A 27,295-nucleotide genomic window follows, 5' to 3' on the forward strand; every position below is an offset into this window, starting at 1 on the left:
TTCTAGTCCCTCATATTGTCCCCTAAGCCCCTTAGTTCCCTCCCCAAGTAAATGAAAAAAAATAAAAATCAAAACAAACAAACAAACAAACAAAAAACCACTTTGCTACTGTCTTTCCTGCCTCTCCAACACTTCTTCACTCATCCCAGTAGCATTGGGAGCTGCAGGGTGTCATGCAGTGTGCCCCTTTGTCCACTTGGCTTTACTTGCAAGTGTCCATTGCAGTGAGTTCTGGGACGCCATAAGTACTGCACCCTCACTGAAACTCCTCTCAGATACCCTGCTGTTGCCTCAAGGAGTCATGGAGATCCTGCAGCTATGGTTCTACAAGACCAGTCCTTCCACACACTCTGGCAGGTCACAGATGGGGTAGATGCTGGGGTGGGCCAACTCAAAGACCTGGATGTGGAATCTGGGTGGTAGCTGATTTGGTCAATATAGTCTGCTGGGCCCACCCACTCAGTTAGGGGACAGCCAACTTTTCATTGCTCAGTCATCAGGACCAGCTCTCCTGCCCGTGGTGGGGCCACCTTTCTGTTGAGGGGTAGGGCCAGTTCTCCTATTGCCAGTGAAGGGTGATGCTGGCCCCACACAGCCCTTGGATTTTAACACTGGTGGTTCCTATGCCCCCCTGTGGTAACATGGGCTATGGATATCAACACATCCCAGTTATAGCAAGACCATGGACCCAGACATGGCCTTCAGTGGCAGCAGCCTGGCATGGATATCACCATGGCCCATGTGGCAGTGTAGATCAGCATGGCCCTTAGACAATGGCCTCAGGTGGCAGGCCAGACCCTAGGCATTTGCACAACAGGAGCAGCAGACATCACCACAGACCCTAGCTCAGGAGGACCATGGACATTGTTTTAAACTTTTATTCCTTTCCCATACATTACATCCTGACCACAGTTTCTCCTCCCTCCACTCCTCCCAATCCCTCCCTTAATTTCCCATTTCCCCCAGATCAATTCCCCCCCCACCATAAAGAGCAGACCTCCCAGAGATATCCATTGAACATGGCCTAACAAGATACAATAAGACTGAGCATGGAAAAGGCTTCCAATCTCATGCAAAAGAATCAGAGGCACCCCCCCACACCCCCCAAAAAACCCTCCCAACAAGAACACCATAATGTATAGGTTAGACCCATACAGGGCTGTGTTTGTTACTTTTGTCAGTCATGTTCTCTGACTGACTGTTAATATATCTATCTCTACACACAATGACACTTGATACTTCCTAAAGTTCTTTCATACCCTCTATTTTGCCTCAAGGACCATGGGAAGGAGGGAACTTAGGACATTGTTCCCATCTGACTCTTCTGCTCAGTGGAGAGTGATCTTCTGATTACTCAGGCCTGGGTTGGGCTGGAACTCAACTGATTGATTGCTCATGGCTGGGTCAGCAGTCTAATTCTCCTTCTGAACCCCAGCATCTTCTCTTTGCTTCAGGATGCTGTGTGGATATGTGTCACCACAGCACAAAGATTCTGATTATAGACCTTGTAGCATCAATGCTGAGAACTATGATTTCAGCTACCCCCCAGAAATGGGAAAGATAATACTTGCTCTAATTATGAAGGGAAATAGAATATTCTATAAAATTTGGGGTGGTGGAAGCTAGTTAGCCTCTCTGTATTATTTTCATCATATGTAAAATGTGGTAAACAAAATCCTGATTTTGCAAAGTTGTTATGAGGAACTGAAATGTTTACAGCAGTGGTTCTCAACTTTCCTAATTCCACGACCCTTTAATACAGTTCCTCATGTGGTGGAGACCCCCCAACCATAAAATTATTTCATTGCTATTTCATAGCTGTGATTTTAATACTGTTATGGATATTTGATAGGAATGATATCTGGTATGTGACCCCTGTGAAAGGGTCATTTAACCCCCAAAGGGGTCATGGCCCACATGTTGAAAACCACTGGTTTAGAATATAACAATGGTCTATAGCAAGCACTCAAAAGTGTTAGTGCTCCTGCTATATAGTGACAAGAAAGCAAAATACATTGCTAAAAAGTAAAAAAAAAAAAACAACTATAGCCAAAGATGTATGAATACCCACCAAAGTAGTTGCTAAGGAGGCTTCTTGGCACATTACCTTGAACACTTTCACAACCTGATTTTATCATCTTCACCATTAGGTTTGGTTTCCTGTGCCAAATTTCAGGTGCCTTATTCAAATTGTTTGTCTACTCTGGGTCTACTCTTTCTTCTTTGAGACACATATTCACATTGTAATCAGCAGTGCTCCCTTAGATCTTCTTGTTTTTGTCAGAGGTTTTCTGCTCTTACTGTGTATCTGCTTGACAGTAGGAAGCTTCACACTCAGCAATGGCATAAGCCTGAAAAATAATAGCATGTGGAAGACAACATCTTAACTCCAGCTAGTATTTGTTTGTGCAATGACCTCGTTAGGTCCAAGTCCCCTTTGGTACATTTCCTATTAAAATTCTGCCTCATCTGCTTCTTATTTGGTAGAAATAACTTTCACCAGAGGAAATCAGGCAGAAAACCTCACCAGCATGTTCAACTTCTTGTCCTGTAAGAAACGATACTTTGAATCTTTGAATTTAGAGGTTTGACTTTCCTAGGTAATGAAATTATCATGGTGGAACAAGGCATAGAAATAGTAAGTATGATAATTCTTCTCTGCCCATTGTATGCTTTTGCTATTCATAAGTTTTAGGGCCTTAGATATTAGATACACTTACGTAAGGCCTCATGAACGGTAATTATCTTCTAGCCAAAGAAAAAGCCCAAACGAATGCTAAGCTGCATTATCGCTTGGCTTCTGACATGAGCTGATAATCAGATTTTCTTGCTTAAATCCATGGTGCTTGAACAATGCTACCCACTGTCTGCGCTTCCCGATATTACCCTTAATTAGAAAGAACAGAAACACAAATCTGAATTATTTCAAAATCTGGTTTCCATGGTCAGTGATTTGAAAGGCTTAACTTTATTATAAATAAACCTGGTTTTATTGGCTAATGAAATCTGAAATGTGAAGCCTGAGATGGTGGGGGTGTAGCACTCTGATGTTTATATATCCAAATATCCAATGTAGGCAAAGTGTTTTATAATAAATCATTGGGTAATTGAATTATAGTTCCTTTGTTCAAGTACACTACAAACCTTGCCCCTAAGGAGGGCCTGAAAGGAACTGGAATTTATATGTTACTGAACAGCAGTATCTTTAAGTTTAATTATACACATTTTAACAACTACCATAGAGATCTTGACCCATTTTTTTATTTTTCCCTACTTTGTTCATTTTTGTTCCTTCTGAATATTGAAGTGCATGCTTATGCATTTGTGATGGTCTCTCTCTGTATGCATATGCCTTCTCAGGGTGTGTATGAAGTATATAATAACAGATGAGCTGGCATTGATAAGAGATCAGTTGCATTTTATTTATGGTCTAATCAAAAGAAGGCTAATAATAGATAAGGAAAACTGACCACTTTTGACAGGCCAACTAATAATGAAGCTCAGATAGTAACTTTATCTGAAAGACACCGGGACAAACACCTAGAACCAACAACACATAGAAGGACCTCAGACACTGTTGGGATTTGTGATCACAGGTGTCACTGATGTTTCTTCTGTCCCTCTGTGGATAGGAGGACCCAGGTGTGTCCATATATCCAAACTGAGGCCTAGATTTTCTTCATTCTCATTTTAATGTTTTAAAAAGATGTTGCAATCCTTGTCTTCTCCTTTTCAATGTTCATTGATATTTTCTGTTCAACTTCTCCACTGCCTCTCCCCTCTGTGTTTGACACTTTGTTCCAATAGAAAACATTGACAATAGGAATTGCCCAATAGATGCCCAGTGCCTGGCTGACCATATTGAAGCTTAGGGAGGACCGTGCACCCAGTGACTATCGGAGGCAGCTGCAGAGTAACAGTGATTAATCCAAATCCCAGGATCAGAGCACTGTTAGATTTCTCTGCCAAGCTGGGTAGCCTCTTTCAATCAGTCTCTTTGTCTTCACAGCTCTGTGTCATTGGTTGGGGGTCGAAGCCCTTCTCTTTCCAGTCATCGGGCCCAGAATGAATGTGTCTGGGGTCCAGGCTTCTGTAACTTAAAGGATTCTGCATGGGTCCAGTTATTTGCCTTGGGTGGCACTGGTAGGGTAAGGAGCATAGCCTGCAATTCTTCCAGAGGGACCAATTGCCTGTGGTCAGAAGACAGTTTTGAAATAGTTGGCTGGAAATTGGTATGAATAATCTTCTGGGAAAATCGGTCTGCCTTAGAGAATGAAGATGGGTGTGAGCTATATTGTCAGACATTGTGGATGACCCATACTCACGTATCTCTTATCAAATGCCAGTGAATTAATGATGGAACAGAGACTGCTAATTTGCATACTGCACATTGCTTGCTAATATCTAGGAGACTGATATGTATAGCTCCCTTAGAGTCCTGTGGAGCCTGGGCTAGCCTGGTCATATCAGGCCAGCGACTCTTGGCTTTGCAGTGTTTCACTGGGTTAGCTCAGTGTTTCTTATAAAGAGTGTGTATTTTTATTTTTTGTCTTATATGATTTTGGAAATGATTGAGAAGTGCCTCTTTCATGGAATGTACATAAATTTAAAGATAAAGTTACAGACGTGACTGTCTAGCTAGTGATTCTCTTGGGAATTGTGATCTCTTGGGAATTTCAATAATTCTTTGAAAGCAGTAAAGATGCTTAAAAAATAATTTAACAGGAAGCAGTGGCACCCAACAGAAGTCTATCCAGGGCCCTGGCAAGGAGAGGCATTGTTTCATGCTACACCCACAGGAAACTGAGATCCCAAAGGCTCCTTTATTTACTAACCAGTTAAGTGAGGTGTAAGGCTTAAAATGAGGCTGGCTCCTGAGTGCCCCGTCCCTTGGCTCACCTTGCAGAATCCAGGCAAGGATTTACTTCCTGGAAACAAAGATAAAAGTTCTCAACTAAAGGATGACATGGAGTTTACACAGTAATTTCTTGAATTCTTGTTTAGTTGCCTTGTGTAAGGATCCTCAGGGCATTTCTACCAAATAAGAGTCCAGACTACAATTCTGGATCCACATAGTTTGTTCCCCCAATGCCTTCAGCCTGGAGAATATTTCTCAGCCTTGGAGTTGAGAAAATAAACAAACAAGCTTGAAAAATATTCTTTGCTTTGAACACCCAGGAATCTGTCACAGGAAAGACAGACTCGCTGTCCCTTGGTGTTGTGACACTTGCTTACTCTGTGGCCTGTACACCTGAGCCTGAAGTTTGGAGCCAGACTTAGTGCTTCACTATAAAACATGACTGGAGTGTTATCAAGTAGTGTCTCCTGGCCATCACAGAGATGTTTGTTGTGACCATGAACTCCCAACAGTGAGGTTACATGCACAAGACCATACCAGTCAACATTCTAGTACAGATGCGGAAGAACCCATTCAAGGCCCCACCTCTGGCTGAAGAGCTACAGGAAGTTTATGGCTGCTGTCGGAGGGCAGTCAGTTTTCTTCAAGGACAAGCCCCCTGATAGGTTGTCTGTGCCCAAGTAGTTGACTATTCTATACATATGACTATCCCAAGTACTTATAGGCATATGAATTGGGTTTAGTAGTTTACATATAGCCATCTTTCTATATATCTCTCAATAATAATTAAGAAGGAATTGGTCATGAATTTGTGAGAGAAGTGTGTGTGTGTGTGTGTGTGTGTGTGTGTGTGTGTGTGTGTACAGGAGGAGTGGGAGTGGGGATAGAAGGATAGATATGATGAAAACACATTGTGCCCATATAATTAATTTCCCAAAATAAATCATTTTAAAAGGGAGAAAATAAAAGAAGAAAGGAAATGGGTCACTGAGGGAAGTCTTTAATATGTGATAAATTGAAATACATAGAGGAGGAGAGCTTAGAGAAGCATGGCAGAGAAAACCCAACCCTGCAGACCCAACACCAAATTGAGAGAAGATAACAAAATATCCTAAACACAAGGCTACAATGCCTTCGTTTAAAAAGAAGAGATAATTTGCTCAAGAAATTCACTGGAGAGGAACTGTGTGATAAGCCATGTGAGAGAAGGAAGTCCTTAGAGAGTAGAAAGGAAAACTTAAAAGAAAATGGAAAATGAGAGATAGGGGTAGAATAGAGGGAGGGAAGGGGAGAGGGAGGGGAGGAAGAGAGCACACACTCAGTCTATGAATTATTACACACTCACACACACACACACACACACACACTCGCACAGAGAGAGAGAGAGAGAGAGAGAGAGAGAGAGAGAGAGAGAGAGAGAGAGAAGAGAGAGAGAGGTTCATAAAAACTGCAGAACAGGAATTTCCATGTTAAAAGGAGTGGTTAAAAGGAGTGGTTGTGTGCCTGCTCACACAAAGAGAGAAAACCCACACTACACTATAGCCGTTATTGTGAAATTTATTTCAATATTGACAAAGAGATCTGAAAGTTCTCAGAGATACATGACAAAGAATATAAATAAAACAAATATTGCCCAGACAGATGACAAAAGAACATAAATCAGAGTGGCATCAGTCATCAGCCTGAAATGCCAAAGATCAGAGAAAGTTGCAAAAGTGCACGTAGGCTGTGCAATCTTTTAACTCTAGAAAATATGCACTTTCAGTAGATGACAGACATTATTATTATCTTATCATATGGCCAGATACTGGTCTTAGATATTTTAAGCTGTGGTAAGGAGTGATCTCCCAAGACAGGCTACCTCTAAATGACACAGAGAAGAATTTATTCACTTTACTTGGGATTTTTGCATTTGCCGAGTTGACTGTGAGAACTTAAGATTTATTTTGAAAAAAAATTCTGCAGATACTGTGAATTAGTGAGTCACTGGAAATTAGTGAGTCCCAGATCAAAATGAAAATGTCACCTATTAATGGTAATAAAATACAAAGCTTTTAGCTTTAAAATGCCTTATTACTAATTATGTGCCATAAATAAGCAGCATATGATTATTAACCAGGACTTACAAAATTAAAAAAATGTTATTTTGGTATCAGTTTTGGACAATATAATGAATAACACTTCATTAATACTCTGTCTTTATTGATCATAAAATTTTTCCTTGTCTTATTTTCTATAAACTTACTTATGAGAACATTACTAAATCTTTTGCTTTTAGTAATTTAGTTTTCAATATTGTAAACAATTTCTGATACTTTTTTATTTTCAGAAGGACCTTTCTTCTCATGCTGTTGGTCCTGAACTGCAGTTTCTACAACCAATAGGATGGAGTATGCAGTGATGTGCTCAAATATAAGTGTTTGTTTTACGCAAACTATGTGGATCCAGAATTGTAGTCTGGACTCCCAAATTCATGAAAGTGAAATAAAAGCAGAAAAAAAATGACAGATGCCCTTCTGTGTGGTGGGATTGTCCTTGAGGTAGGTTAGGGGTGTTACAACTTCAGGTCACTGGTTTTATAGCTGGGTGATGTGAGCGATCACTGTTCTCCTGCTGGTGTGCAAAGAGTACCTTCCAGCTCCATGAACATTAGACAGTGCAGGGGTGAAGCTTCTAGTTGAGTGTGAGCTCAAATTTCTTGTGTTCAAGACATAAGTGTTCTCCTCAGCGATAAGACTTTATTGTCAGGTTGTAGAGAATAACCAATAGCCCTGGCTGTGTCTATGGCCTTTGGCTAACAATGCAACAAGATGTAACCCATTTCTGGCACTGATGGTTTTACTTGGTGGCATGGGATGTTTGATTGGGGCATTCTCTCCCCCATTATATGGTGACTTCATTGAAGTTACTTTTATATATGTAGATACATTTAAGAAACTTTTACTCTAATAGGCTTCCATATAGTTTTTCAAAAGGCTTCCGATGTTAGTTGTACCTCCTCACATTCCATCTTTTACCCTTCTCTCCTCCCTATTCCCATTTACTCCTCCTATTCTAGTTTCTCCTTTATCTCCCCATAACATTATATATCCTATTTCCCTTTGCTTTGGAGATTCCATCCGCTCCTCAGTCCTGTAGTGTGTATTCAACCCCTGTGGTTATTTAGATCGTAGCACACATATTGCAAGATTATTTCTTGTGTTGTTAATTGTTTTAGGTCTCAACTCTCAATTAAAAAATGGCTGCAGATTTCTGCAAAACAAGTTAAAAATCATCACCTTTAATGATGTTAAAAACCTCAGCCAAATAATAAGAATGTTGCAGAAATTCCTGCTTTTGCTTTTGGTCTGCAGGGCAGATGTATATCGCAGGATCCTAAGGGAGAAGTCTGGGTATAAGAGCTCCAATTTCTTATTCTGTCCTCCTGTGTCTTCTAATTACAGTTGCCGTAGGTGGCCCAAAGCGGCTGCTTCCTTTACATAATGCCAAGAGAGAAAGAAACTATGATTTCATTGGTTACTGTACTTAGAATGGATCCTCAAGCCAAGCAAGAAAAACACAATGGGCTTGGCAAACAAACAATTGAAAAGTACAGGTGCTGGGAGTATGCACAGCCCCAAAATCAACATGACTTGGGAGGAGAGAGGGTTGGAAAACAAAGAAAGGTGCTTTTCATTCAGCGAAATTTATTTCTTTTCAATATTTGTGATCTGCAGCTGATAGTGCATGAGGCCACTTGGCATTTTATCCTGACAAAGGGGAAGGCTGCTGTGCTGAGCGGACGCTCGAGCGGCCTGTGGCATGAGGTGCGCCATTTGCCATTTGTCAAGAAGATCAATATTGACTGTTCTTGTACCCTTGTGGTGAAAGTTTTCTATTCCCCCCACAAAAGGTGGGGCTGTGCTTTAAAATATAGTGCATGTGCCAAGTTCAGACACTGAATTAAGTGGTTGTAACCGGTCTTCGTAGAGAGGCATCCCTTCCCAATGGCGAGATGTTCCCTTTTTAAGAAGTCACGGTCATTTGTCTCATGACACTGGCAGCCTCCTCTCCATCCATTCTCCATTATTCCAGTTCAGTCCTAACTACATGAAACACAGGCCTTGAACGTAACAATGCATTTCAATGTGTGTTTTAAAACAATTCTATTCAGTTCAATCCAACATAGCCCAATATAAAGCCTCACGTCTCATGTAGCAGGACTTATGCTAAGGCACTGGATGACTATGGCAAGGGGCATGGACTACATTAGCTGTTGATGCCTGGACTTCCATAGTTTGTCATGTTCCAACTGCAGAGGAGAGAGTCCTCTGGTCTGCAGGTAGAGGAAGAGGCAGAAGTCTGGTTCATGATTGGCTTCTTCATTTATAGAATGCATTAAGTCCTTTACATCAAAATGTCTAGGTCTTAATCACCTGGAAACTTCGATGATGCAGATCCACGGAGTAGATCTAGTGGACTGTGAGGACCTCCTCATGTAATAGGCTTCTGGGTGGTGCTACTGAGCCAGCACCATGCTCTAAAAGAAGTTATTGGTTATTTGTATTAATTGCCTGGGTAGATTTTTTTTTTTTAAAAATAACTGTATCCTCCTGTACTCTGCTATAGGCATTTTGCATTAGAATTTGTATTGTAAAATAGATATTCCCCCAGATGATTTTTTATTATTAGAAAGAAAATTATTTTACATGTCAATCCCAGGTCCCTCTCCCTCCCTTCTCCCCCCCCCCCTACCTATCCCATACCCTTTCTGGTCCCCAGGGAGGGTGAGGCCTGCCATGGGGGGGTCTTCAAAGTCTGTCATATTCTTTGGGATAGGGCCTAGGCCAACCCCCTTGTGTCTAGGCTCATGGAGTGCCCCTCCATGTGGGATAGGCTCCGAAAGTTCATTCCTATGGTAGTGGTAAGTACTGATCCACTACAAGAGGCCCTATAGATTTGCAAGATCTCCTCACTGACACCCACATTCATGGGGTCTGGATCAGTCCCAGGCTGGTTTCCCAGCTTTCAGTCTGGGGACCAAGAGATTTCCCTTGTTCAGGTCAGCTGTTTCTGTGGGTTTCACCAGCCTTGTATGGACCCCTTTGCTCATCAGTCCTCCTTCCCCAGATGACTTTTTAAAGATGACAGTTATGGACAACTGCTTAAAACACAGTTAAGAGTGTACCTCATTTAGGTTTTTCTTTTAGAAACAGAATATGAAAAGGAGAATTCTGTGAAGGCAAACAGCAGACAAGGTTATATGTAGCTAAAATCGCTAGTACTAAAGGACTGTGGGGGAGTGAGTGAGTGGGTCTGAGGATCTTGAGAGGTGAGATTCAAAGTTGAACTGATAGGAGACCACGAGAGAAATAGGAGTTCTGGGTAACCTGCCTGCATTGTGCATTTGTAGAGCTGGATGTGACAGCACTGATAAAAGGAAGTGTATGATGTGTGGTTAAGAATGTGGGTTTGAGAAGAATAGATCTGGTACTCCCTTCCATCTTCCACAGTCTTGGAGGGTACTCAGTGCTCCATTTTAAAGTAAGGATAATGATTGGTGGAGAGTGATGATAGAAGTTTCTGTACTGCCATGCTTCAAATAAACACACAAATGCTATATTAATATTTATACTGTTTGGCTGATTGCTTAGGCTTCTTATTGGCTAGCTCTGTCTTAATTATTAACCTGTTTCTATTAATCTAAGTATTGCCACAAGGCTGTGGCTTACCCACAATCCGGCATGTTACTCCTTTGGCAGTATGGTGTCTCTTCATGGCTTCTCTCAGTCTCTCTCTCCCCAGCCTTTTCCTGGTCTGGTAGCCCCACCTATCTTTCTGCCTGGCTATTGGTCAAACAGTGCTTTATTCATCAACCAATAAGAGAAACATATACACAGAAGTACATCACCCATCATATCCTCTTTTCTGTCTAAATAAAAAGAAAGGTTTTAACTTTAACATATTAGAATTATATATAACAAAACTATAGTTAACAATATTTAGCTCTAGAACAAAACAGAAACGGAGGAATGGGGAGACAACTCACCTGAGTTCCTGCGGAGACAAATGGAATGGAGGAATGAAACCCGGACACTGTTCTAGCTTCATTTTTGTTGCTGTTTACAGAGCACTCTAGTCAGAAGTGACTGAAGGAGAAGAAAGGATTTATTTACTCTTTTTTCTTTTCTTTTTTGTGGAGTGGTTTCCCTCCCTCCTCTCCTCTCATCTCCCACCCCCCAATCTACCCCTTCTCTGTTTCTGTTCAGAAAGGGCCGGGCTTCCCTTGGATACGAACAAAACATGGCATATCAAATTGCAGTAAGACTAAACACTTCCCCTTGTATTAAGGCTGGGCAAGGCAACCCAGTATGAGGAATAGGTTCTTCAAAGCCAGCTAATGTGTTAGGCACAGCTCCAAGCTATACAACTGTCACATATATGCAGAGGGTCTAGGTCAGTCCTATTCAGGCTCCCTGGTTGTTGGTTCAGACCCTGTGAGCTCCTATGAGCCCAGGTAGTTGATTCTGTGGGTTTTCTTGTGATGTCTTTGACCCCCCTGGATCCTATAATCCTTACTTCCTCTCTTCAGCAGGGTCCCCCAAGCTTGGCCTAATGTTTGGCTGTGAGTTTCTGCCATCTGTTTCCTTTAGTTACTGGATGAAGCCTCTCTGATGACAATTGGGATAGTCACCAATCTATGAGTACAGCAGAATATCATTAGGCATCATTACATTGACATTTTTTTCTCCAGTTGTGTTTGTTTCTATCCTAGGTCTTTGGGTCTTGTAGCCTCTGGAAGTGCCAGGCATTTCCCCATTACTTTTAGCCTTATCTTGTTTTCATCTTAGTGACAACACAAAAAAGTATTCATTTGATATCTATTGTTCTTTTTTTGTCACCCTTGACTAAAATGTCAGTTTATGAACCATTTCTGGCACATAGTGGAACTTGGTAAAAAATATTTTTTCTGTTATGACCAGAAAATGTTCACTGAGCCCTTTAATGAAACACATAGTGAGGATGTGTGTACTGTGGGCAACAAGAGTCAATTGTAGTTGTTTTCCGGATTGTAGCTTTTAAAGAAAAAAGAGACACAAATGCTATTACAAAGTCATTTGTTTAGTGAAGTAAGGGTTGTAGTTGATGTGACTTGTTTGTGGAGTTGCAGACCTAACATTGTTGGGTTTATTTTTCTCTTTTACCTCACAGCCTAACTCTCATTATGAAAAGAGAGCCCTGCCCTGTGCCAGGTTTCTTACCCACATGAAGGATTTTTCTGCATCACGTAGATCGGATCAATCACATCTTCTATCATTTCCAGGTAAATTAACCCCAATTAAAGTATATAGGCAAAAATCTTAAGTTTTCACACTTTAGTACCTTCCAACATGGCAATAAAAGAGGCACTTTATTGCTTTATGAAGTCTGTAAATCCAGGGGGAGGTTGAGTTAAGGCTTGGCTGGATCCATGGCTTGTGGACATTATTAAGGCTTTATCCCACTGATATTATTAGCTTTATTAATTGTTGCTTTCATTTTCAGTAAGGGTAGAAAATTTTAGCCAGAGGCATGTATTATTCTTAGAGTTGATGATCTCAAAAGTAAAAGCTTGAAGCAGAGGCTTCTTTGAGTTTGAGGCTAACCTGCTTTATATAGTGAGTTCTAGACCATCCAGGGCTACATAGTGAGACCCTGTCTCAAAATCCAAAATGAAGCAAACCAAAGTAAAACATAATTTCTTCCTGTATTTGTAGCTTTACATTATGTCTGTTGACTTTGACTGGCCAAATTTTGGTCTCAAGGACCTGATAAAATGAAGTGTGTTAGGTGGCTCACTGTGGAAACTATACCTAAATTATGGCAAATGTGTGTGTGTATGTTCAGAGTGGGGACAGAGAGACAAAAAGAAAGAGAGGCAGTGTTGGGGATGGCTTTCCAAACTAAATTGATGGAAGGCAAGCTTTTTACAAAAATATAATTTTATGAGGCAAATGTGATGTGTAGTTGTGTTCTTATTCACTACTTTCACTGCAAACTATTATGCAGATAGGGACTATTGATAAACTCCATTTTGATGAGTATTTCCTTGAAAGGGAAATGAGTCATATGATCAATTTGTTATCTAAGAAAAAGCAATAATTTTACAATAACCGATGAAGCAGATAATGGTTGTGCCTTGATCTGTGTGCAGTTATTTTAAATTTTGAATGTTAGAAAGTTTTCATTTATTTGTTTATGCAATATATTCATATAGTATTAATCCTAAACATGTGAGCAATGAGACCACAGACACAAATCATCATAGCCAAATTAATTAAAACAAGCAATTAATTAAAGCAAGCTTTTTGGTATGTGTACATGGGCTGCCTCCACCTAAGGTGGGGGTTCAAGAGGTCAGCACTAGATGTGAGGAAGACAAGATTTCTTAGAGCTCAGGGGCTGTGGGTTTCCAAATGGGGAAAATGAGTAGGGTTACAGGAGCAGAACATATCAGGTGGTCAAAGCAAGGGAATCACAACAGGTAGTCATAAAGATAGTCAGAGGAGGTGATATATATCCTTTTGAAACAGAGACACAATTGCCACTCCTGGATCAGGCAATACAGAACCATTTGTAGTTAAGGTTACAGATAGAGCATAGCCTAATCCTTGAAAAACATGTTTAACCATAAACAAAAATAAACCTAGTTTGTCTTTACTATGAGATGGCTTTTAAGCTTAAGATGGAGGCAGACTGGTTCTTAATTTTTTTCTTACATATTCTTGGGTATCAGGGGTCTTGAAATGTTTTGTTGGTTTTCTGATTGTTTCAACATCCTGGATTGTATAATTTTGATGGGCCTTTATCCAAAACTTTATGTCTGTAGATTGAACCATCTGCAGCTCAAAATGTGTTATGGCTATGATAAGCATCTCTGTTCTAAACATATGCAGACCTTTCAATCTTGTCATATTAAATGATAAATATAACAAGTATTATATTTACATAACATACATCTTATCAGGTATTGCAGTAATCCAGAGATGACTTTGAACTGCATGGGAAGCCTTGCAGATTATATACAAGTACTCTGCCTTTTTATATAAGGGACAGGGGCAACTTCAAGTTTTGGTGCCAATGAAAAAGGAGTCCAGGAACTAATCTCCTTTGGACACTAAAAGACAATGGTAGGGATTTTATATTTCAGGGTTTGGTGGCACATACTAAATTTGATTTTGATGTACCCCACTCTTGTTAATATTAGACAAAGACTGCACTAGGCATTTACTCACATATTTCAGCCAATTGGTATAACTCAATAAAAGTAAATGCCAACATCTTAATTCTTTTCAAAATACTAAGTATGACCAGAAATGTCCACTATATCTATCTGAAACATGTAGGTCTTCAAAATTCAGTGCACAAGGATTGTTAGAACTGAGGTTATGGCTGTAACTGCTTGAGAAATGCCCTGGTTTAAAGTTGTGTAACTTCCACTGATGGCTTTAAGTGCTTAAATATTCATCTTAAATTTGGTGACCTGAAGTCTTCATGTAAACTACGAGTGAGGGCCAGCAAAGGGTGGGGACAGTTGGTCATCAGGGACTCTCCAGAGCTGAGACACATGCATGGTTCTAGGTAGCCCTTAGGATAAACAACAACATTTTGGTTCTGGGTGGTATATCAGGATGGGGAGCTGAGCTGGGCACTTGAAAGAGGGAAGATCCATGGTGAGGCTGGCTGATAGGGAAGGGGGAACCACCACCTTCTTCTTTAAAACAGGAAAGTGATGTGCTTCAGTTTGTTCATAGTAGCATTTAAAGACAGATTGAAAGGCAAGTCTGTAGGCAAGAAAACTACTCTTTTTAAAATTTTAATTTAATTTAATTTTTATAATTGTAATTAGACCAATTTTAAATTAAAACAAACTTCTTTTACATGTCAGTCCAGTTCCCTCTCCCTCCCCTCCTCCCCTGCCCTCCACCAACCCCTTATCCCATCCCCTTTTTGCTCCCCAGGGAGGGTGAAGCCTTCCATGGGGGATCTTCAAAGTCTGTCATCTCATTTGGAGCAGGGCCTAGACCCTCTATGTTGAGTGGGCTCCTAAAGTTCATTCATGTACTAGGGATAAATACTGATCCACTACTAGAGGGCCCATAGATTAACCAGACCTCCAAACTGACATCCTCATTCAGGGGGTCTGGAACAGTCCTATGATGGTTTCCTAGCTATCAGTCTGGGGTCCATGAGAAACCCCTTGTTCAGGTCAGCTGTTTCTGTGGGTTTCTCCAGCCTGGTCTTGATTCCTTTGAGTCAAGACCAAAGTGATGACACTCCTCCCTCTCTGCAACTGGATTCCAGAGTTCAGCTCAGTGTTTAGCTGTGGGTGTTTGTGTCTCCTTCCATCAGCTACTAGTTGAAGGCTCTAGGGTGGCACATAAAGTAGTCATCAATGAAGTTATCATAGTTGTCAAGGAAAAAGATAACAAGGGAATGGTGTGTTTATGAAACTAGAGGAAAGGAATAACCAGAGTCTACATGTAGGAGGTGGTATTCACAGGATGTGATTGTGGATTTGGGCTGAGATCGAAGGCTGATGTGGGGTAATGTTTACATAACCATTGATTTACTAAATACAGGATGATTGAACACCCTTCAGGTGACAGGCATCAGGCTAATTTTTGGAAATATAGACATGAATAAGACAGGTATGGTTCCTTTCCTCTTGAAATGTGCCTTTTAAAATAAGGTTAAAATGGATAAGTAAGTAAGTCAATATTCAAGGTTACAATAGATAATAGTAAAAGCTATGAAGAAGTTTTCTTATGTACCTTTGTAATCAGTCCCTGCCCAACCTCAGACTCTGGTAGCAGACAGGATATTTAATATCTTCATAGTTCTCCCATTTCTAGGTTTTCATATCAATAGAATCATTTGACATGCAATTTCCTAAATCTTCCGGGTGTTGGTGGCGCACGCCTTTAATCCCAGCACTCGGGCAGAGGCAGGTGGATCTCTCTGAGTTCAAGGCCAGCCTGGTCTCCAGAGCGAGTGCCAGGATAGGCTCCAAAGTTACACAGAGAAACCCTGTCTCAAAAAAACCAAAAACCAAAAAACAAAGCAATTTCCTAAATCTAACTTCCTCCATTCAGTATAACACATTTCAGATCTATGGTGGTAGTGCTGAGTAATTGCCTATTGCACAGATTTTACTATGCTTTATGCATCTGATGAACTCTTTTTTTCAATGAGAGGTTTTGTTGAGGTACCTGAAATGTTAGTTTAGATTGTGATAATGGTCACAGATCTATCTGCATGTTTAATTTCCAGCTATGCAAATTTTACTCAGTAAATCTTATATTAAAGCAGCTTCTATACATTTCTTTCAAAAACTTGAAAGATAAACTCGAGAAAAATGAAAAACAGATTAACTAGTGTAGCTGAGGTAGTACAGCAGGCTTAGAGCTTGTTAATACATAGATCTTAAGAAAAATTAACATTCATTCTGGAGAAGGGAAGGTGTTGGTTAAATTGAAATGAAAAGCAAATGGTACTGAGGTTACGCAGGGCTTTGTCAGTCACAAAGAAGAGTTTTGGATTTTGTCCTAAATTCCATAGTGGCACTGAAGTCACAGCCAAAGGTACTCCTCTTCCCACCTGCTTTTAAAGATCCTCACCTATGGTTTGTGTCCCTAACTGGAGCAGGAGTTGAAAGCAGGAAGGCTGCAGAAAAAACACAAGGGGAACCATAGGGATGCAATGTCATCAAGGGTGGAGTGAGTGGAGGTGGAAGAGACAGATGTAAATGCTGATAATGGTGTACACAAATGTGTGCACACATCCACACACAGACACCAACACAAACTACACTCTCAGAGATGAGTGTGACAGGACTGTCAACAAGCCCTCTACCACAGACCATGTATTCTCCAACAGTTAGAATTCCAGTGGGAGTCATGCATATGAACTCATCTTCTGTTAGGGAGATGGGGATTCATCTAAAGGCCATGGTTTCCGGCTGAGATGGGTTCCTCTGATTTGGTTCAATAGTATCTGAATCAAGCTCCTATTGGGCACTGGGGGCAGCCCTAGGAAAATATATGGATGAAGTCTTACAGTTGTAGGAAAGTGTAAAGTTATTCTGAAAGGAGATCACTGAAGCACCCAGCTCTCTGGTGAACTCTTATCAATTGGCTTGGTGACTACAGAATGTCACCTGAGAGGCATTGTCCCAGCTGTTGACATCTGTGTGTGCAGTAGGGTGAGGAACCAGAGTGTGGAGAACATGGGAAGGCAGGAAGATAAGGAGAGCTAGGCCCTTGTCAACCCGAACCCCTCATTTTCTGTAGAGCTCAGAGCCAGGCATGACCCACATACCTACAGGTTTGGAGAAGTCTTTTGTGTTTCCCACCAGAGTCACCATTCTGTCCACACAACACCAATAATAGTCTCAGCTGAATTCATTCTGTACACAAGTCTCATAAGTCTTGGTGATCCCTGTGCTAAACCCACATTGATTTCACCAGAGAGCTGGGTCCTAGTTTCACTCCTGCCATTTTACTTCCTATCTTAGCTTGTTCATGCACATACACCAGAATCACACTGTACCCGACAGAAGGAGGTCCAGCCTAGCAGTGCCTCTCTTGCTGCCCTCCTCTCTTTCTCTGAAGATTTCTTGCTTTCTTTGGCACAGCTGAGAGCTTCCATTCCACTCCTCCAAACTTGTGAGAACATGCTCAAATTTGGGTGGGGGTTCTTTGGGGTTGCTCACTCCAAATGGGTGATTCCCACCAGGATCTGAAATATGCCTATGCCCTTCTTACCACTTTCTTACAAAAGAACTTGGGGTAGGATTTGACACCTCACCTCTTGGTGTAAAACTGCTTTTCATGGGTTGACAGACATCTGCATCTGGGGGACAGCTTCCAGTGTCTCAGCTTTTGGGAGGAAATAGTGCAAATACAAACCCAGGGCTTAGTTCTTGGGAAATTCAGGAAGTGTGTTCCAGAAAGGACACACTTGTCAAAGTGTTTGCGCTTCTGGGTCCCCTTGTGAATGCTCTCTCCTCTTTGTGCCTGCCAGGCTCTGAAGAATGAAACTCAAGCACAAAGCAGAGGAGGCACTGGCCAGAGAAAGCAGCAATGTTTTCTAATCCGTGTGTATCAAAACCACATAGGTTTTGATTCTTCAGTCTTCCTTAGCACGCTGGATTAATCACATGGATTAATAACACACTGTCGCCTTCACTCACTGCTGCCTCCCGCTCTTTGTGCTCACTTCTCCCGCAACTCTGTTTTTGAATTCTGTGAAACTCTGTGAACAAAAGGAGCCGCACTCTGTGAGTAACATGGTAGTTGGTCCACCCCTTTGGAAGACAGACCATGAATTTCCGAGTGTGAAAAACTCATTTGTGTCTGCATGATAACTAGCCGCTACGACTTGCAATTATTTAGGATGTCTTTGGGGCTTATGTTCTGTGTCATTTTGTTGAGTAAAATAGTAGCACATTGCAGTTTTTCATGTTGCAAATAAGAACTGAGGCTGAAAAGCATCTGCCATGAGGAGAGGTAGGTAAGGGCTTGGCCACGTGTTGGCCTTGACTATGGTTAACATGTTTCACTTTCATAAGTTCATGCCTCTGAATTCTCTGGGGTAGGACCAGACAGACTGTGTTGACTTAAACAATAGCAGTGACTAACATTCACTGAACACAATTATGTGCTATCACTTTAATCCTCATAGAAACCATATGCGGAAGTCATACTATTATTCCCTCCACTTTTTTCTTTTGATAAACTAACGAGCCAGGGGCAGTCAGTATCTCACGAGGTCAGAGTTGAAACAACTTGGACTGGTGCTTCTGCAGCACTGGTGATCCTTCTGGCCTACAGCCTGTTTGTTTAAGCTTGGCTCACTGTGTCCTTGAAAATTATATATAACCTCAAGCCTGTGTTTTGATGTTTCCTAATACATTGTCCCATGTATTTAAAGAAATGAGGTACCATGACTGATGATTTCCCATTTTGGCCTGGGGAAATGGTTAGAGAGTCAGAGGACAGCTACACAAGTTTTGGAGGGAAGTTCTGTGTTTGGAGAGGTACTGATGAGCATTGCTGTATCATATGTTATCCATTTGCCATTCAAATACTGACTATAATTCTGCTCTAGCCTCTAAGTACTAATAGTTCACACAGGCTCCAGGATTAGTTTCTGGACACTTGTTTGTAGACTGGCTTTTATGAGGTATTCGAAACGACAAGGAGGGCTCTGGCTAGGTTCAGGAATCACTTATTTCTATAGTTATACTACTAGGGATTTCTGAAAAATCACATGCCTCAGTGAGAAAATCCAGGTTGGGGGCTGATCACTAATGACACACGCAACCCTGAAATACTAGGTAAATAGCAATAGTCTTAGCAAAAGCACTGGTAGTGTTAAAAAGGCGAGGGGAATGGCTATTAAAAAAAGAGCACAGTTCTTACTCAGGAAATCTTTGAGGGGTTAAATGTAAGGAAATAATGGAGGATTCAGACACCCAAAGTTTGGAGGCATAAATATTTGGGAGATTTCCAGTTATCTTTGGAGGACATACTGTTAGATCTGAAAAGAAAAGGATAAGATGGTGGGTGGGCATGTTCTACTACAGTTCTACTTCTTGTGGTCGTGTGCTCTGTCTTATGAGTCACATTTACTTTGTCTCTATGCATATAGGAAAAGAAAAGTTCTTTCCAAAATATTGAATGAAAAGAGAAATATAAGGAAGGAAAGGACATGACTGCTTCTAGGTATGGTGGAGGAGAAGGTTTATTATATGTAATATATATATATATATATATAATATATATATATATATATATATATATATGGGATAGTGCAGCCAGAGACAGACAGGGACATCTGGGAGAGTCCAGAATGGACATGAGTGGATTGTGCTGGGCCACGTGGGAGAGAGGAGAAGGCTGATGGGAGAGAGGGGAACCAGGTGCAGTGGACAGGAGGCCAAAGGAGCAAAGAGGGTAGGTGGCCAGAACAGCTGGGCTGTACAGAGAAGAGCAGCAGAGTCCCTGGGCTGGAGAAGTTTAGGGTAGCAGGTAGGGTGTGCCAGCCAGGAAGACCCTGTAACAGGTAGGGATTAAGGATGTAGGGAGAACTGGTGGTCAGGACTGTTTTGATATGTCAAGTAGGAACCTCAGCCTTTTGTCCCAAGTTTGAGACCTAACATATTTCATGTGCTTTGACAGCATTCACCCCTCCCTGTGGTAACACAAATTACAATACACAGGATTGGGAAGGTGTAGCTTAATTTTATTTGGGAGAAATCACTTACTTGAGAAACCGATAACCCAGGGTCAGCACTCCAAGCGTCCAATCTCAGCTGCCCTCTGAAACCTGCGTGGAACTCAGAGAGCAAGCCTGTCCTTCCTCTCAGACCAAAATCCCACATGCTCACGTACACATCTGTGACCACGCCACAGGTACCTAGTAAGATCTCTCACTACACCTCCCTCTTTTCTTTCATTATTTCTGCTTCCTTTCATCCTCTTGCTCTGTATGTCTCATCCCTTTCTCTGCTTTCTCTTCTACTTTCAAGTCATAAATGTACATATAGGAGTATACATACATACATACATACATACATACATACATCTATATATACTTGTGGATCTATAAGATTCTAGGAACAACAAGCAAGATAAAATATGCAGTATTTTACATCTGACTTATTTTTTGACCTTTTGTAAGACTTGATTGTCATTCTTCCATCAATTACAGTGATAATTAATACCATGCATTAGTTGCATTGTTCTTGCCCTCGGTCTTTTTGAGCTGTCTTAGATATCAAAACGTTAGTGGTGAGTCAAGTTCTGTAAGCATCACGTGACAACCATGCCAAAAAACAATAGAGTGACATACAGCAGTTTCACCCATGGCCCTAAACACAAGATTCTTTTGCTGTCTTGTGGAGACAGGCAGGCACACTCCTTGCTAACTTCTGTAGCAATGCAGCAAGCACAGTGCATGGCTTTTCAGTGAAGGAATAGGTAGTACAGGATTTGTCAGCTCTGCTACATCTACCAGTGTAGCTCTAAAGAGTGGCCCATATGTTGACATGCCCTGTTTAAGAACAGTGAATAATATCAATCCAGTAATTTACTGTAAAATTCTCTATGTCTGATGTAATTTCTCTTAAATGTTTACTCCTACATATGAGATTTCCAGTTTCAAGACTTAAGAAACTTCCAGGGGTCAGGAGAAATGGCTCAGTGGCCAGGAGCCTTCACTATTTTTGCAGAAGGTCCGAGCTCAGTTCTCATCACCCATACTGGTGGCTCAAAAGCACTCCTCACTTCAGTTCCAAGGTACCTGCCCTAGTTTACTGTAATAAGACACTGACTAAAACCATCTTGGGGAGCAAAGGGTTTATTTTATTACTATTTATTTTTCATTTTAGAGGTTATAGTCCACCACCAAGGAAGTCAAATCAGGAGCTCACCCAGAGGTGGCACAATCTACAGTTTAAAGGACCCCCCCACATCAATCATTCCTTAGGGTGTGGCCACGAAGTGATCTGATCTGAGTCATTCCTCAGTTGAGACTCCTTCAAATTATCTTGGGCTGTGTCAAGCTACCAAGTAGTTAACCAGGACACTCCATGTCCTATCAACTTGGCATATAAACAAATTACTGTCAAACCTCCCCTTTCTTTTATTCCTAAGGGCACATGTCAATTTTAGTATTACAGTATAAAAGATGAGTGTGCAATCAGAAAAAGGCCAATGTGGACATCATTTATTTAAAGATTTAGCCTTTGACCAATTTGAACATGATATTTTCTATAGTTAAAACTGTGAAGGATTCTTACTGGTTTACTATCTCTGTAAACAAAAATGATGTGTTTCTGTGTGCTTTCTAGTACTTAACATTGGGGGATTCATATTAATAATATACCAGATAGTTAGTTCTATTTATTTAGCTAAAGAAAGCATCATCAATGGAATCAGAGAGTCTGCCATCTGATTAACTTGATAAAACTCATCCTTGTGAGCCAGGGAGATGGCTTGGTATGTTAAGGCACTTGCCACCAAGTCAAATTTTCTGAATTCTATCCCTGGGCCACACATGGTGGAAAGAAAAAATCTGCTTCACAAAGTTGTCCTCTGACCTCCACATGTATGCTATCACACACACACACACACACACACACACACACACACACACACACACACACACACACACATATAAAATTAAACTCATCAATGTCTTTAAGAATCTGTATGTACATAGCTGTTATTAATAGAGTTGCAGTCCTAATTTTGTGTGTATGGTTGTTTTGCCTGCACGTGTGTCTGTGAACCACAAGCATGCAGTACACTTGGAGGCCAGAGGAGGGTGTTAGCCCCCTGCCTGTGACTGGTGTTACAGATGGTTGTTAGCCATCATGTGAATACTGGGAATTGAACCTGGGTCCTCTGTAAGATCAACAAGTGTTCTTAACAACTGAGCCAACTCTCCAAGTCACTGATGTGTACAGTCTTAATGCCTTGATTAAGCATTGCATTATATTTCTATAAAGCTTCACAATTCAGTTCAATAAATCTTTATATATATATTATTTTTTCTATTCCTTAGTTAATACTTATATTTACATATCCACCCCCCATTCCCTTGTCCTCTCATCCTCCCATGTTCCCTACCATTCACCCCAGGCCACCACCCAACTCCTAACCCAGAGATAGTGAGGCCTCCCACCAGGTACCTTCAAAGTCTGTCATATTGTTTGGGGGAGGGTCTAGGCCCTCCTTGCTGTATCTGGGCTACAACAGTATCCTTCCATAGGGAATGGGCCCCCAAAATCCATTGTGCTCTAGGGATAAATACTGGCTCCACTGTTAGAGGTCCCATAGACTGTCTTGGCCTCCTAGTTGGCACCCACATTCAGAGGGCTTAGTTCGGTCCAATGCTGTTTCCCCAGATTTATGACAAGGGTCTCCATGCTATCAGTAGGTCAGGTCCACTGTTTCTGCAGGTCTCTCCAGCCCCACCATGGCTCCTTTGTTCCTCCCTCTTCCCTCTCCACAACTGAATTCCAGTAGTATGGTTCAGTGCTTAGCTGTGGGTGCCTGTTTCTGCTTTGAACAGCTACTGGATGAAGGCTCTCCTTCCTCTTCCTGCCCCCGGGCTCCCACTTTGGTCAGGGGTTCTTGTCCCCATCCCCTTCTTTAAGGGACTATGCAATCTTCTCTTGGGGTCCTCCTTATTTCCTAGCTCCTCTGGCAGTGTGGATTGTAGACCAGTAATCCTTTGCTCTATGTCTAAAAATCATATATGAGTGAGTACATACCATCTTTATCTTTTCGTGATTGGGTTACCTCACTCAGGATGGTCTCTTCTAGTTCCATCCATCTACCTTCGAATTTCAACATTCCATTGTTTTTTTCCCACTGAGTAGTACTTGATTGTGTAAATGTACCATATTTTCTCTATCCACTCTTCAGTTGAGGGGCATCTAGGTTGCTTCCAGGTTCTGGCTATTACAAATAATGCTGCTATGAACATAGTTGAACATATGTCCTTACTGTATGAGTGTGCATTCTTTGGGTATATGCCCAAAAGAGGAATTGCTGGATCTTGAGGTAGACCGATTCCCATTTTCCTGAGAAACCGCCATACTGATTTCCAAAGTGGTTGTACAAGTTTGCACTCCCACTAGCAATGGAGTAGAGTTCCTCTTTCTCCACATCCTCTCTAGCATGGATTGTATTGGTGTTAATGATTTTAGCCATTCTGATAGGAGTAATATGGTATCCCAGAGTTGTTTTGAGTTGCATTTCCCTAATGTCTAAGGATGTTGAGGACTTTCTCAAGTGTCTTTCAGCCATTTTGGATTCCTCTGTTGAGAATTCTCTATTTAGTTCTTCACTCCAGCTTTTAATTGCATTGTTTGGTGTTTTGGTGGCTAGCTTCTTGAGTTCACTGTATATTTTGGTGATCAACCCTCTGTCAGATGTGGGGTTGGTGAATATCTTTTCCCATTCTGTGGGCTGGCGTTTTTCCTGCTGACTGTGTCCTTTGCTTTACATTAGCTTCTCAGTTTCAGGAGGTCCCATTTATTAATTGTCCATCTCAATGTTTGTGCTACTTGTGTTATGTTCAGAAAATGGTCTCCTGTACCAATTTGTTCAAGGGTACCGCCTACATTCTCTTCTAGGAGGTTCAGTGTGGCTGAATTTATGTTGATGTCTTTGATCCATTTGGACTTAAGCTTTTGTGCATGGTGATAGATACGGATCTAACTTCAGTCTTCTATACGTCCCAATCCAGTTATGCCAACACCATTTGTTGAAGATGCTTTCTTTTTTCCATTGTGTAACTTTAGCTTCTTTGTCAAAAATCAGGTGTTCATAGGTGTGTGAGTTAATATCAAGGTTTTCAATTCGATTCCATTGGTCAACTTATCTATTTTTGTGCCAATACCAAGCTGTTTTCAGGACTATAGCTCCATAACAGAGCTTGAAGTCCGGGATGGTGATGCCTCCAGAAACTCCTTTATTGTACAGGGTTGTTTTGGCTATCCTGGGTTTTTTGTTTTTCCATATGATGTTGAGTATTATTCTTTCAAGGTGTGTGAAGAATTGTGTTAGGATTTTGATGGGGATTGCATTGAATCTGTAGATTGCTTTTGGCAAGATTGCCATTTTTACTATGTTGATTCTACCTATCCAAGATCATGGGAGATCTTTCCATTTCCTGGTATATTCTTTAATTTCTTTCTTTAAAGAACTCAAATGTCTTACTATACAGGTCTTTCTCATTTTTGGTTAGTGTTATCCCAAGATATTTTATGTTGTTAGTTGCTATTGTAAAGGGTGTTGTTTCTCTGACTTCTTTCTCAGCACATTTATCTTCTGTATAGAGTTGGGCTACTGATTTTTTTGAGTTAATCTTGTATCCTGCCACTTTGCTGAAGGTGTTTATCAGCCATAGTAGTTGCCTGGTAGAGTTTTTCGGGTCACTTATGTAAACTATCATATCATCTGCAAATAGTGAGAGTTTGACTTCTTCCTTTCCTATTTGTATCCCCTTGATCTCCTTTTCTTGTCTTATGGCTCTAGCTAGAACTTCAAGAATAATATTTAAGAGATATGGAGAGAGTGGACAGCCTTGTCTTGTTCCTGATTTTTGAGGAATCGCCTTGAGTTTCTCTCCATTTAGTTTGCTGCTATTGCATGGAACAATTTGAGGAGTACTGATGTTAGCTCTTCTTTGAATTTCTGGTAGAATTCTACACTGAAATCATCTGGCCCTGGGCTTTTTTTTGGTTGGTAGATTTTTGATGACTGCTTCTATTTCATTAGGGTTTATAACTCTGTTTAAACTGCTTATCTGGTCTTGATTTCATTTTAGTAATTGATATCTATCTAGAAAATTGTTCATTTCCTTTAGATTTTCGAATTTTGTGGAGTACAGGTTTTCAAAGTATGACCTGATGATCCTCTGTATTTTCTCGGTGTCCGTTGTTATGTCCCCCTTTTCATTTCTGATTTTGTTAATTAGCGTACTCTCTCTCTCTGCCTTTTGGTTAGTTTGGATAAAGGTTTTTCTATCTTGTTGACTTTCTCGAAGAACCAACTCTTTGTTTCATTGAGTCTTTGTAGTGTTTTCCTAGTTTCTACTTTATTGATTTCAACCCTCAGTTTAATTATTTCCTGGCGTCTACTCCTCCGGGGAGAGTTTGCTTCCTTTTGTTCTAGAGCTTTCGGTTGCACTATTAATTCTCTAGTGTGACTATTCTCCAGTTTCTTCATGTGGGCATTTAGTGCTATGAATTTCCCTCTTAGCACTGCTTTCAAAGTTTACCATAGGTTTTGGGCATGTTGTGTCTTCATTCTCATTAAATTCTACGAAGTGTTTAATTTCTTCTTTTATTTCTTCCTTGACCCAGGAATGGTGCAATTGCACATTATTCAATTTCCATGAGTTTGTAGGGTTTCTGCAATTTGTGTTTTTGAATTTTAACTTTAAGGCATGGTGGTCTGATAAGATACAGGGTGTTATTCCAATTTTTTGTATCTGTGTAGGTTCGCTACATTTCCGAGTATGTGGTCAATTTTAGAGAAGGTTCCATGTGGCACTGAGAAGAAGGTATATTCTTTTGTGTTTGGATGGAATGTTCTATAGCTATCTGTTAAACCCAATTGGGTCATAACATTTGTTAGTTCTTTTGTTTCCTTGTTAAGTTTCTGTCTGGTGGTCCTATCTAGTGGTGAGAGTGCGGTGTTGAAGTCTCTTACTATAAGTATGTGATGTTCAATGATTTGAGCTTTAGTGATGTTTCTTTTACTAATGTGGGTGCCTTCCTATTAGGGGCATATAAGTTCAGGATTGAGACTTCATCTCAATGGACTTTTCCTGTGATAAGTATTAAATACTCTTCTTCATCTCTTTTGATTGATTTTAGTTTGAAGTCTTATTTGTTACATATTAGGATTGCTTACACCAGTTTGTTTCTTGGGTCCATTTGATTGGAAAATCTTTCTCAACCCTTTATTCTGAGGTACTGCCTGTCTTTGAATTTGAGATGTATTTCTTGTATACAGCAGAAGGATGGATTCTGTCTTTGTATCCATTCTGTTAGCCTGTATCTTTTTATAGGCAAGTTAAGACCATTGATATTGAGGGATATTAATGACCATTGATTGTTGATTCTTGTTTGTTTTGGATTTGTTGTTGTTGGTGTTATTGTGTGTGGATTTCCCCACATTTTTGGTGTTTGGTAAAGTGGGATTATCTACTACCTATGTTTTATTATTATTATTATTATTTTGTGCAGTTATCTTCATTGTGTTGGAGTTTTCCTTCCAGTAATTTCTTTAGGGCTGGATTTGTGGGTATGCATTGCTTAAATTTGGTTTTGTCATGAAATATCTTGTTTTCTCCATCTTTAGTGATTGAAAACTTTGCTGGATACAGTAGTCTGGGCTGGCATCCATGTTCCCTTAGCATTTGTAGGACATCTATCCAGGATCTTCTGGCTTTCGTAGTTTGCATTAAGAAGTCGAGTGTAATTCGGATAGGTCTGCCTTTATATGTTATTTGGCCTTTTTCTTTTGCTGCTCTTAATATTTTTTCTTTATTCTGTAAGTTTGGTGTTTTGATTATTATGTGGCGATGGGACTTCATTTTGTGGTCCAATATATTTGGTGTTCTATAAGCTTCTTGTACTCTCATAGGCATATCCTTCTTTAGGTTGGGGAAGTTTTCTTCTATGATTTTGTTGAATATATTTTCTGTACCTTTGAGCTGAATTTCTTCACCTCCTTCAATACTTATTATTCTTAGGTTTGGTCTTTTCACAGTGTCCCATATTTCCTGGATATTTTGTGTTAGGGATTTGTTGGACTTGAGATTTTCTTTGGTGGATGACTGTATATTCTCTAATGAGTCTTCAACACCTGAGATTCTCTCTTCCATTTC

The 27,295-nt window shown here is 40.6% G+C and overlaps 1 protein-coding gene across 1 annotated transcript in view; it reads left to right on the forward strand.

Annotated features, from left to right (window-relative positions):
• CUNH12orf42 (chromosome unknown C12orf42 homolog) overlaps positions 1-27,295 on the forward strand; it is a 148,129-nt gene that overhangs the window by 75,032 nt on the left and 45,802 nt on the right. Inside the window, exon 3 of the mRNA XM_035451366.1 lies at positions 12,050-12,161. Coding sequence (XP_035307257.1) covers positions 12,050-12,161 — 112 coding nt within the window. The remainder of the gene's footprint in view (positions 1-12,049; positions 12,162-27,295) is intronic.

Source organism: Cricetulus griseus, assembly GCF_003668045.3.
Source record: "Cricetulus griseus strain 17A/GY chromosome 1 unlocalized genomic scaffold, alternate assembly CriGri-PICRH-1.0 chr1_0, whole genome shotgun sequence".
Taxonomy (NCBI): domain Eukaryota; kingdom Metazoa; phylum Chordata; class Mammalia; order Rodentia; family Cricetidae; genus Cricetulus; species Cricetulus griseus.